At 48.0% G+C, this 13366-nt stretch overlaps 1 protein-coding gene across 9 annotated transcripts in view; it reads right to left on the bottom strand.

The window, feature by feature from the left end:
• Window positions 1-6628: 6628 nt before the first annotated feature.
• The window catches only part of KIF1B (kinesin family member 1B), a 136692-nt gene continuing 129954 nt past the window's right edge, over window positions 6629-13366 (bottom strand). For all 9 annotated transcript variants that reach the window (XM_033114713.1, XM_033114715.1, XM_033114714.1 and 6 more), the window contains 4 exons: window positions 12311-12460; window positions 11787-11979; window positions 11497-11615; window positions 6629-10957 (listed from right to left, as the gene is read on the bottom strand). In XM_033114713.1, the coding sequence (XP_032970604.1) occupies window positions 10915-10957; window positions 11497-11615; window positions 11787-11979; window positions 12311-12460 (505 nt within the window). In that variant the 3' untranslated portion in view covers window positions 6629-10914. The remainder of the gene's footprint in view (window positions 10958-11496; window positions 11616-11786; window positions 11980-12310; window positions 12461-13366) is intronic.

The raw sequence follows: 13366 nt of genomic DNA, 5'->3' as shown, positions 1-13366 counted from the left end.
TGTAAGCACATCCTATTAAAAATACCTCCGTCCCCACCCCAGCATCCCGATACAATGTCTGAGAACATGCGCCCTCAGTCTGAGCTTGGGTCCATGGGGTTGACCAGTGTGACTGGTAGTATTCTCCTCCCCCTTCTCCGGCCTCCTCCCCCACTCCGGTGCAAGCTCCACTCCGGTTCAGGCCCGTTGTTTCTCAGTCTAGTTGTGTAGGACACAGCTCCCTGGCCCATGCTGGTATTATGAGTCTTGCTCCCCCTCGCCCCCCACAGCTGAGGCAGTTGGTCACTACTTGTCGGTCTGCTGTTCACAGCAGCTCTTGCCGGCTGCTGGCCACCAGCCACTCATGGTGGCACACGGTGGTTCACAGCAGCACACAACAGCCTGTGGCAGCCTGCCGCAGCTCATGGCAGCCCACAGCGGCCCAGCTCCAGTGGCCCAGCTCCAGGAAGAGCTCTTGTTCACAATCTTAGCTGTAGAGGGCACAGCTCACTGGCCCATGTGGGAATTGAACCAGTGACCTTGGTGTTAGGAGCACGGTGCTCCAACCACTGGAGCCACTGGGCCGGCCCAGTAGTATTTCTTGCAGAGCATCTGCTAGCACTATTTCAGTGTTCTTTTTAAATCTGGGAATGCCTTTATTTTGCCCTTAGTTTTTTTTTGTTTTTGTTTTTTTTTAAGGAGGTGCAGCTCACAGTGGCACATGCGGGGATCGAACCGGCAACCTTGGTGTTATCAGCACCACGCTCCAACCGACTGAGCTAGCAGGCCACCCCAATTTTGCCCTTAGTTTTGAGGGATGGTTTGCCTGGATAAAAAATTCTTGGTTGACAGTTTTTCTTTCAGCATCTTGAGTACCTGTCTCATTTTGGTGTCTATGGCTTGCCCCGTTTCTGATGAGTAGTCAACCACTAATCATAATGTCGTTCTCCTGCTGTTTTTAAACATTTTCTGGCTGTTTTTAAAACTTTCCCTGTGGTTTCCGGCAGTTAACGATGTGTCTAGGTGTGGATCTCTGTGTGGTTATCCTCTTGGGGTTAATAGAGTTAGAACTGTAAATTAATGTCCTTCACATTTAGAAGTTTTAGCCATTAATTCTTCAAATAATTTCTTTCTGGCCTTTCTTTCTCTTCTCTCCTTCTAGAACTCCCATTTCACGTATGTTGGTACTCTGGTCAGATGTTTTATGTTTTTAGTTTGGCATCCTGAGGGTTGCCCTGTGTCTCCTTAACTTCGTTGCCAGCCAATGATTTGGAAACATGTGCTCAGACACCGCGGCCACGTGTCTGTGTACTAGGGAAGTGCATTCACAGCTCACCTACTTTTCAGGTCTGCCTGGGCTTTTACTTTATGCTGGGTTTTTGGAGTCTCCCCTGTGCATGTGCAGTTTCTCAGCCAGCCAGGGATGTGTCCAGAGCCTACCTAGTCCTATGGCACTCTCATTTTCAGGGTCTCCCTGTTAAATTTCTGGCTAGTCTGCAGCTTGGCCAACTGAGACTTCAGGCTAGCAAGCTGTGGGTTTTTCCCATTTGCTTCTCACCAAGGTTGCCACTTTTAGCTGGTAGAAAAGCTTCAGGTCTCCTCCCCACATACAAACATTGATCAGCGTGGCCCCGTTTGGTACAAAGCCCTAAGCCAGTAAAACAACTTTTCTTACCCCCGGAGAGGTAGGATGGGGAGCAGTCCCAGGCAAGAAGGCTGTAGGTTCCCACTGGTCTTATCTGAAGTTCTAGTAGTTTTTTCCAAGAACAAATGCATTCTAATTTGTCTGCCTTTGATTTCAAGAGCCTTGAAATGCTTTTAGTAACTTTTTTCAGTTTTATGCCTTCTTTTTTGTAGCGAGCATTCCCCGTCCCCTTCACGCTGCCACAGCCTCCACGGCAAGGTCTGTCTGCACTAAAGTCCTTCACACTGAGTTCACCAGGGAGTGCTCAGGGTCTGGGGACTTTTACCGAAGGCATTGATCACGGGGCACCCTGCAATAGATCCTACACTGGGGGGTACCTCCTCTGGCATTCCTCTCTTCCACAGGCCAGATTTGGCACCTCAGCCTCGTAGCAAATGAGAGAGACTCACAAGTAGAAAATGCAGGGAGAAGCTTCAGGAAGGACAAAAGGGACCGGAAATTCCCAGGCCCCGGCTGTTCTCTAGGGGCTAAGTCTGCAGGCTCCTTAACTGCAGGGTTTCCACCTCGTCAGCTCTGCCTCCTTCCCCGTGTCAAAATGAGCTCACGTCTATGAGAGCTCCTTGTAAACTTCAAACTGCTATACAGTTCTAAGATGCCACTGCTATTCGCATTCCTTAATATGACAAAGCAACTCAGCTCAGGGAAGTCGCCTTTCTCAGCTGCTGAGTGACAGGACTGAACTTTAACCCTACCTACCAGGGCCGGGCCCAGCACTCTCCTAATGAGATTAGCAGGCCGTAATCATGCAAACTCAGACATTTTCCCAGTGAAATTGGGTAGAGCTGTATATTAGAGATGTTTTGTTGACTTTAAATGGAAAGTTAAGTTGAAATTAACTTGCGATGACTAGTTTCGGAGAACAAACAGCAGTTGTAGAAATTGTACAGGTAAATCTTTACACGATGGATCCCTTCCATTGTGGGAGCCCTAGGTGCCTCCCACAACTTTCAACTTTGTTGCAACTATTTCCTTTCTGTGGGATTCAGTTACAAGGAAAGCAGACCTCCAGAGTTTGCTTGTGGGAACAAATTGATTGCTCTAGTCTGAGATTTGTCAAGGAAGAAATTATGCTGAGTCAATGTGACTAAACATCTGGACACACCCAAGTGACTATAGAACAGGCATCCTTTAAGGCCAGCATATTTATCTAATCAAACAGTTAGTAATTGTTTTCCTCTATTACTAATGTTACATGCTACACAGCCTTCCCAGTTCGTTATAGGTGCTAACAAATTAGCAAAAAAAAAAAAAAAAAAAAAACCCCAAAAAACTGCTTCCCAGGATTGTTGGAAAACTATAGCAGACTGCCTGGAAGAGAGCAGGGCTGGGCCAAAGGTGTCTCCCCCAGAGACGGACACAGGAAAGCCAGGACTACACGCTGACCTTTAGTTTTCAGAAAATCCTCAGATGCTTGGCTTTCAATGCTTAAGAAAGTAAACTCACATAACTGTTTACCTTAACTTTTGGCCTGGCCTTAACTCCCTAAATCCCAACTCAAAGCACGGGCAGAAATTCTACAAAAACAGCCCTTAGCTCTGCAAACCTCCCAGGGCCAAATCCTTTGTTTGACTTACATAAGAGGGTGTAACTATACTAACTATACTAACTAGTTGGGTCAGATATGAAAATCCCAGCTCTGCCACTCACTTGTAGAATTCCTGCAAGCAAATTCAAATGACTTGTTACCATGCTAGGTAGAAAGAGCAATTTTGTAAAAACCCAGAGACCATATATTCTAAAGCCAGCTAAGCGGGTGATGTGCTCAGAAAAGCTAAACATTTGGGACTGTGCAGAGACAAGGCATTCCTAAAGGAGAGCGGAAGACTTCCCCACGCGACCAAATGTGAAATGCCAAGAAAAATCATAGAAAACAATGCATTAAAGATGCACCGTTCCCTGGGACCTCCCGATGTCCTGTACTCTCAGCTTTGCGAGAGACATGGCTACTCAGAAAGTGACCCTAGTGAGGGACCGATTAATCCTGTGTGACTAGGATCGATCCTAGTTGGGGTCTAGTTGTAGGAGATACACAGCTTTATAAAAACTAATTCTGTTTAAATGAAAAGCCCAGTGGAGTTCAGGAAGCCATGGCCCGACATACGCTATCACCTCACTGTCTGCTCACACACTTTGCGTTGCCTCCTGGTATTGTGGATAAACCGGTGACGCCCCCTAGGATCAAGGACCGACCTACCACTGGTGTGTCGGCTCCAAACCCACCGCCTCATCAAGGGTATCACTCCAGCAAACTCTCCCTTCCCTCCCCACCATCAGGCTTCCCTTCCAGTTCATTTGTTCCCATCAGCATACACACATGTTGGGCTAGCTACTGTCTTTAAAACAAAAACCTCTCCTTGACGCCATGTGCCTTCTCCTCTCCCCTTTACAGTAAAAACCTCTGAAAGAATTGCCTGTACTTGTTCTTTCAACTTCCTCTCCTCCCGTTTTCCCTGGAACCTTCTCCAGTTAGGCTTTCTTTGGCAACATTTCTGAAAATGCTCTATTCACCAAAGACCCTGCTGGGCTAGAGGCACTGCTGATAGCTCTTCCCATGTGAAGTGAGCTTCTGTCAGACCCCCCCCAGACCCCCAGAAGAGAACGGCTGATCCTGTGTGCTGGACATCCTGCCACCTCCACCGGGTCTCTGAGGACCTTGCTGCCTCCAGGGAATAGTACGTCCTGCTGTTCCTCTAGGGCGTTTGCCACTCAGAGCCCGCCCCCCAACAGCAGCAGTGACACCACTTAGAAGCTGACTAGAAATGCGGAATCTCAGGCCCCACCCCCGGCCCACTCAGCCAGAATCTGCGTTTTACTACAATCCCCAGGTGAGCCATGTGCACATTCAAGTTCGAGAAGCACTTGCTCCCAGCCCTCGAATTCTGAGGTTTGGTGTTAGGAAATCCACGCATCCACCGATATGAGCCACATGCTCCAATCACACCTTTAATAGTAATAAAGATCAAAGTAAATGATATTTTGATTTCCCAACTGCCTTACTCTTGTTTCTGGGTTGGCTCTGCAATTGGGGAAAAGCGATGGTGTTCATTGGCTCCCTCAAAATTCCTAGACCTCCCTGTTCTCAAAACCTGTGGTCACCGCTCAGTTCTTGTTTTTAACCCGTCAGCAGCAGTGGACGCAGTTATCTATCACTTCATCCATCTTTAAACACTTCCTTGACTTGGTGGCCAAGCATGGCTCTCTTCACGGCCCCTTCGTCTCTGCCGGTCGTTCTCTCTTCCTGTCCTCTCCATGCCGCAGCGCTCCAACACACAAGCCTCAGTTCCCCCAGCTACACTCACTCCCCAGGTCTCCTCACCTCTCCCCTTCCTGTGGACAACTCCCAAATGTATAACATGTCTCCAGCCTCAATGTCTGAATTCAACGAGTACATCCAGTTGCCTCCTCGACCACACCTTCAGGTGGAAATGTTGATGTCTCCAAGTGAACACCACCAAAATCAAATTCTTAATTTAGCACCACCCCTCATCTGTTCTCCCAATCTTCACCTGAGGAAACGGCCACGCCGTCCTTTTGCTCAAGCACACAGCCTTTACCTTTCTTCTTTCTCTCCGACTCTACGTGCAGTTCCTCAGCAAACTCTTCCCTCCAATATTAAAACGTATCCTGAATCGGACCGTTTCTCCCTGCCTCTACTACTGAGCCCCCTTAGTCTAAGCTGCCACCCTCTCCCCTGGACCATTGGGGTGGCAATGTGCTATTTTGTCTCCCTTCTTCTACTTGTACCCCTCTACCGCCACCCCAGCTGTTTTCCACCTTGCAGTAAGAATAGTCTTCTAAAAACACAATTAGTCACGTGCTGCATAATGACGTTTTGGTCAAGGACAGACAGCATGTACGACGGTGGCACACCACACAGCCCAGGTGTGCAGGCAGGCCATGCCACCTGGGTTTGTGTTAAGTGCTCTGTGATGTTAGCACGACAAGACGGATTTCTCAGATCGTATCTTCATTGTTAAGCAGCGTGTCACTGTAAGATCATGTGACTCATCTTCTCAAAACCCTTCATGGCTTCCTACTTCACTAATGAGAGTTACCTGAGCCCTAAACCACCTGGTCTCTGGCTCCTTTCGGACGGCTGGGCTCCAGTACTGTCCTCTTTACTCCAAAACAGCCTCCGTGCTGTACTTGGAACCTACAGAGAACACTGCTGCCTCAAGGATTTGATTTCTCAGCATGAAGACCTCTTTCCCCAGGGATTTGTATGCCTTACCCGGTCCTTCATTCAGGACTCTGTTCAAACGTCATCTCCTAAGACAGGCTCCGTCCCTGACCACATGATCTAAAATGATACTTCCTTTCCATCCCTTTTAATCTTACTCAGCTTTATTTTGCTGTGATACTTCCACTTGACATAAATTTGTGTAACGGATATCTTCCCCCATGGGAACAGGAGGGCCACAGCGCCGGGCTTGTTTTCTGTTTGTCAGCATCCTGCTGAATCAGCAGAATCCAGACGGCACCGGACAGGGCGGTATCAGGCGAGTGCCGAACGAATCACCCCTTTTTGCCTGAATGTTGTCTTTTCCTCCCTTGTTTCTCCCAAACACCCAGGACAGTGGTCCGGCTCATGCCCTGCTCACAACAGAACTTGATAAATGAAGCTGACATGGTGAAACTCTCACCCCTCGCCCCCCAAAACGGCCCCACCACTACAGAATCACTGGCAGGTATATAAAGAGAGGCTTTGGGAGGAAAAAGAATCTTCTACCTAAAATAGCCACTGCCATACTTGGGAGGAATGTACTTGCACAGCGATAGCTTTCCTGATTATCTATAACTACCGTTCTGAATGATCAGAAAGGAACATGTACGTCAGAGTTGGAGACTTTTGTCCCAGAAAAGTAGTATATCCCCAAGTCAAGAAAAATCTCCGTAAATACCTTTCAGAGGCTGCCAGAATAAATACACGTCGAGCCTACTAGGGACTGGTTGTACCTTTATTATTTTACCTCGTTCACTAATAGTTTCGTGATGCAAGGTTACCATACACAGTTAGATAATGTCTGCATTGCACATCTAAGGCTATACAGCAAAAGAACCAGAATTAGTACAAATACGAGAACTGTATTTACATTCTGTATACTCAAGCTCCAAACATCAGATATTTACATAATAAAACATGAAAATGAAAATCTGAAATTAATAATGTACATTGTTGCTAATGTGCTCAACTCCTTCACTGGGGAGAGATCAGTTTGCAAAGTCTTGGTTCAAAAAGGCCACTTATGCTTCACGGGTTTTGTTGTAGTGCACGAGGATGGTGACAGGAGACTTGAAATCTCAACGGACAAGTACTTGAGAGCCACAAAGTCTGAGACAATGCCTTCAACGTGAGAAGGCTGATGGAATCCTCAGGCGAACTGATGCCCGAATATGCAGCATGAAAAAAATGAACTCGAAGACATGAAAACACCACAAGACAGCCAGGGTTTGGCAGGAGACCAACCACCACTCAGACTTTCCATCTGAGCACAGCTATGTAGCTGTGAATTTTTAACATGAAATTTGCATCAACTCTTAATTTCTTCCTTTAAACGACCAGAGGCTTTCCCAAGATTTTATGGGGCTCAAATACGAATTTCATAAATGGCCTTTTGAACAACGAGAGCAGATAATCTCTCAGCTGACATTGCAATTTGCTAAGGAAACAAACATATCAATACCTTCCCAGCTCCGACAGTAAGGGTTTGCCCACGCCCGGGTGAGTGACTGGCTGGCCACGGTGGGCGGCTGCAGTGCACACGAGTTAGAGTCCTATTTAAAATACATTCAGCACACCTTCTGAGAGCAGCAGCAGAATTAGAATTCTTTTTAAGGAGCAGGTTAACAATCACATTTGAAAAAGGGAACCAGAAGGAAAAACGAAGGACCCGAGTCAAATGAACGAACAAACAAGCCCTGATTCTGTCCAGGAGAACCCGAGTGGAACACAGCTTGAGGGAATGCCGAGTGCCAATGGGTGCCACACGCTCGGTCATCCTTTCTTTTCCAGTCCAATGTGCAATTAATTACACCTGTATAAATATACAACTACCTTACAAAATTAAATATCCCTGTAAATTAGAGAACAAGCAGCAGGCAACAAAGTCTTTGCTTTGAAATATGTGCCAGGAGAAGTCATTTTTAGATCTCAGAACACCTTTACCAATGATTTAATTTCTTCACCTTAAAAGAGTGGGGAGAAATCCATCAAAGATATGAGTATCTATATAAGTGCTACAGAGCTGAAGGAGGAAAAAAAAAAAATATATATATATATAAAATAACTGGTTTTCCTCACCGTCACCATGTTCTAACAATGTGCTGGAATTCATGTGCCCACCCAGCTGCCAGAAGCAGCCCTTCCCCGGTCCTGGCGGTGTGCAGGGGCTGGCTGGCCCCACACAGCCCGGCCTGAGAGCTGACCGACTCCCGGCCAGGCGCAGGCGCAGGGGCAGGGGCAGGGAGCGGCTGAGCACTGGTGTGGGCTGGGAGGCCGTATTTCGCTTTGGCAGGAGGATGGAGGATGGGGAAGGAGGGGAGGAGATGATTAAACCAGCACTCACTTCTCCTTAATTCGTGCACAAGTTTTCTTTCTTCCCTTTTATTTTGTTTTGTTTGCTTAAGAGAGTGCTTTAGAAAAACATAAACAACCCCTCAAAAGGTGGTTTCCTTAAAGCTGCAGTTCATTCCCCAACCTTCCTGCCACAATGGCGTCAGCTAACGCCTCATAAATAGTTCCCATCATAAATCCTCTCTCAGAGCTTCAAAATGGGAGTGAACCTGTCCGGAGAGGGAACATCAACCTTGAAACTGTTCCAAACTCCAACCTGAAGATGGGACCCTAGAGAAAGAGGGGGTCCCAAAAGGGCCGTCTGTACCTATCAGTCACAGCAGAGGCCCCTCCGATGGGAGAAAGCACGCCTGCCCGAGTCCAGGTCAGCCTGTTCTAATGTCTGACACCTCCAAAGCAAAGACTTTCCAAGCCGGTGGTGTGTGAGTTAGAAGGAAAAACAAAAGTCATTTCAGTGTACCACATGATCTCCTCTCCCTCAGGCGTCCCCACCTCCCTGTATCACAGACGTGGACCCTTCTACCAGACTTCGTAACAGCAGCAGCAGCATCCATGATTTAATTCTAAAAGTAACCTTCAAATTTCATTTTCATTTCCCTGAAATTGGATTTAATTCCCGTCCAGGAAGCTGTCTCTAAGCCCCGACGGATCCTAGAATTGAGTATACACCAGAGGGCACGTAGTGTCCATTAGACAATGAAGACACCTCGAACCACATTAAAGACCTCACATATCGCTTAGAAAATCAGTAACGTTACAGTTAGTGACCTGTGTTTTAAGGAGAAGAAGAAAGTTAAAAAAAATGTACTAGTGTTTTTTACTGATCACTTTTCAGGTGACATCACAGCCTATGATTTCTATCCTTTCTTTTACTAAGCTCTCCATGACTTACTTTTCCTTCTCTTTGCAATTCAACAAACTGAGTGAAGCTGGGCCCCTTTCTCGGAGATGAGCCCGAACAGGGATCAGAAGTAAGGGCCTGGCTAATGATGAGCCTTCTCAGCACCCACCCTGCAGGGTGCACGGCCGTGCCCTTTGCTGCCCGAAGCAAAGTCATCCAGTCTCCCAGCCCCCAAGGGTCAGCCATCTCCAGGCCGAGCGCCCTGTCTCCACAAAGTGAGACCTTCCTGAATGCCTGACGGATGGTCAGAGAGGTTTGAGCAAGGGAAGACAACCCCAAGCCAACTGGCAAAGCCACTCAAGTAACCTTTCCTCCATGTTATTCCTGTAAAGCTTACTGGCAGCTGAAAGAAAAAGAGTATCTTCCACGACGGCCTCTGGAAGCAGCCGACCCTGTTCTGTCAGAGGAGACGAGCAGCAATGAGCTTCCTCCTTTCTCCTCTGGCAGTGTTTCCACACCCAAGGAGAGGCCACTCGGATGCCGGCAACAAAGCACTGAGGCCAGGGCTCAGGAGGACCCTCTTCTCTGCCCCCAGATGTTCTCTGTTTTGTTTTTAGTGGTGGGAGTGGGTTGGTTATAATCTTGGGATCCAGAAAGCAAAGCCTGCCATGCTTTCTTATTTATCAGAACAGGGGACAGGCATCATTGAAAGTATTTTCAATTTGACAAGGATTACTGAAAGTGACCACTGGATTCACAGGAGACTCCCAAGTCTATCCTTGAAAGCTCTATTTCTTTGATCAAAGGGAGCTACAACAATCACAAGGTCATCACTCAGCATTACGGTACTCATAAGGGCAATGACCATCAAGTTCCTCATCAGAAAGCAAAACACTGCACCCTGGTGGGACATCTGTGTACGACATGGCACTAAGTGCAAACTGAACCTCTGACAAGAGGCTCCTCCCAACTGGGAAAGAAGGTTCCCAGGAATCCTGCTGTGAGCAGCTACAAACATCCTCTGATCAGGGGCCTTCCCGTCCCACCACCAGGCCCACCACCAAATTCCGTGGTCCTTTGAAAGCCGCCAGCAGTATCCCTGGTTCTTCCCTTCTTCCAAGGTCACTGTCTCAGGCCTGCTAAAAGGTCCTGTCCTCTTCTCTTCCACTACGTGAAAACTGCTTCACAATGTTCTAAATAAGCCCCAATTTCATAGAATATACCTGTCCCATTGCTAGGCTCGCCACAACCTTTTCCCTGAATGGAAAATGCAGGGATTAATGATGGAAAAGAGTGACAGAAGGGAAAAGGGTAAGTTTTGTCCTCTCAGGGTCTAAAAAAGCCAGATGTCTTCTCCCTTTGTCTCTAAGCCACCCAAGAAAAATTAAAGTGGTATCACAAATAGAGAAAAGAAAAAAAGTACTATGTTGTCTTGACAAAAAGACAAAGATATCCAGAGACAGCAGTACAGACATCAGAGGTGGTCAAAATGGGGACCTATCATACAAAAGGAAGCCAAAATACACCAAAAAATAACTTGGAGATTCACTGGATCCCCTCTGGGTTTTTGTTTTTTTGTTTTTTTTTCCCTTTTGTTAGGCCACATGCTACTAACAAGATTCTTAGCACAGGAAAAAAGAAAAAGAGTACAGAGCAATGGAGATGGGGGACGGGCGCTAGAAAAGGTGCTGGACAAGGAGGGAAAGTAGTTAAGCCACAGGATTACATACAAGAGTAACCGCCAAGAATCACAAAGAGGAATGAGAGGTAACACTTTCTTTATCTCTGGAAGGCGAGTGCGGGCACCCAGCGCAATCAGTACTTCGGCTGGCTCGGGCATCTGCGGGAGAGCTTCGACCTGGGGGACATGGAGAGGTGGGATTAGAAAACGGGGCCAGGCTCCTCCCTCGCAGGCCACCTTCCTCAGTGCTTCCCTCCTGGGACTTCTTCCTAAGCCGACGCAGGCCCAGGTCTCTAGGCTCCCTGAACAAAAGGCTGGGCTGTGGGCTTCCCCACCAGGGGTCCTGGGACACAGCCCCTCGTAGGATTTGAGGCTGCATCACAGGGCTGAGTAACAGCAGACCATTAAGGTTCTCACAGTGTCCCCTTTACTCAGCCCCACAGACCTCAGCTGCAGACCCCTCGAGAATGAAAAGTCAAAGCAAAAGACCAATTGGTGCAAATGTGACCAGAGTCCCCTTAGCTGCTCAGGACACCAGATGAAACCATGAGAAGTGGAGGCCTCCTCACCACCCTACAACCACATTCACACTCCTGTCCTACTTCCAACCTGCTTGGAACAAGACCTCCTTCCCTGTTTATATTGATGTCCCTGGAACCCAAAGCCAAGGAACAGGAAGGAAAGCCAAAGAAGGAAACCCAGGGGCAGCCTCTTACCGTATTGTGCCCGCAAGGAGTGGGTTAAAGGCATATAACCAGTCGTTCATGTCTTTGTCGTTGAGAGCCTGCAAAAGGACCCCCCGGTGCTTTGTGCAGACAGCAAAGGTGTTAGACATCTGAAAGAGACACAGGTAGATGACAGTGGCACGATGGTGAAGAGCAACGGGGACCACCCCGCCCCACTCCTAGGGCGCACAGCAGTGCACCCTGAAGGAAGGTTCAGAGAGACCCGACGGGCAGGAGACATGGCGCACGTGGCCATGGCAAGCCGAGAGGGCAGGACTGACCTTCACCATGGCCTGCTGGTCCTCGCTGTACTCCACCTGCGCTGTGGACAGGTTAATGATGCCGCGTTCCACTGGGTCCTTGTCACTGTTATAGATGAAGACATATGGGCGACGGACCACAACGAAATGTTTAGCCCAGTTGCTGGCAAGCGGCTCCTTGAAATGCAGGTATCCTTTCTTAGAAACCACGGAGCTAAAACAGGACAGGACAAGAGGGGTTTGTTTCTCACACCAAGAAAGTGATCGTGAACTGGGGACCATCAAAACATGCCTCACCCAGGCCAAGTCCCCAGTGTGAGCAAAACAGGCAAAGGATCTCTCCAGCCTAGAGCCTCACCTGCCCAAGTAACAGAGCAGGGCACGCAGCGCCAGCACGTGTGGGCCGGGTGGGGGGCATGGACTGAGCTGGAGCAGAAACCCGCCCGCTCCTTCCCCCAGGCCCATCTGCACAGGACGGTGACACGGACTGCGCGAATAAGAGCTGACTTCTCTTTTACACGCACAGCATGAAATGCAGTACTCACCCTGGTCTAATTTCTTCAATATCTGGAACAAGATTGAGAAATTCATTTTTCCCCGCTCGGGCCAAATAGGGTGTTTCCACAGGTGGGATAATCTGAAACTGTTCAAATTCTTGGCAGGGACTAGAGGCCCGGGAATTGGCTTCTGGGGTCCTTTAAAAGAGAGAGGTTAGGGGTAACGGAGCTAATGGAAGGTCAGTGCATCACGTTACGACCGTCTCACCAGGAGGAACATGCCTCTCCCTGACCACCAGGCGCCTTGCAAACATCAGAGAGCTTGTCTGAGAAGACAAGCTGGTGCCAGAAAGTCGATTCCAATTCAACGGGTGTCATCCTTCAGAAGTTACAAAAGGAAAGTGATCACTGATGAGCCTGTCACTCAGTCCCTCCTCCTGTTCTGAAGCCCCCTGAACAGAAGTGTCTGGAATAGGAACTCCATTCCCTTATGTTTCTATTTAGTCCCAAGGTCACACCGAGGGCAGTGGCTCTTGAAGTGTGGTCCTCTCACCAGCAGCATCAGCTGTACCTGGAAACTTGCTAGAAATTCACATTCTCAGGCTCCAACCCAGACCTACAGAATCAGAAACGCTGGGTGGGTTTCAGCCATTCATGGATTAAACACCTTCCAGGTGACACACACTAAAGTCTGAGAACCACTGCCTCCAGGGACTGGCAGAGAAAGCCAACAAACGGAAAGAACCTGGGTTCCTGAATGACCGAGTGGCACAGAGCCACCGCTGCCCTGGACCAGGCCAGGACTGTTATGACAGAAATCACTCCTATGCTCTGTAGCTCTGGAGAGTTGCTTAGCCTAATTAACTGTATTCCACCAATTCTAAAAACACCATTTTTTCTGAATACCTTATTATTTCTTGAATCGCGATGCATCTTACAATTGATGGTATGTCACATTTTAGTTGGCAGTGCTTTTTTTTTCCTTAGTGGCTCATAAAATAACGTCTTACAGTTGATGGCATCCTAGATTTAATTAAATTACCTGGTCGTGTTATTTTCACCAGCCATATTCAATTGTGTCAGGGTTGGTACATTAAGATAGAC

This window comes from Rhinolophus ferrumequinum, chromosome 9 (assembly GCF_004115265.2).
Source record: "Rhinolophus ferrumequinum isolate MPI-CBG mRhiFer1 chromosome 9, mRhiFer1_v1.p, whole genome shotgun sequence".
In the NCBI taxonomy this organism is placed as follows: Eukaryota; Metazoa; Chordata; class Mammalia; order Chiroptera; family Rhinolophidae; genus Rhinolophus; species Rhinolophus ferrumequinum.
Note: the sequence above shows the minus strand (reverse complement) of the source record. Positions and strands in the feature narration are given on the sequence as shown.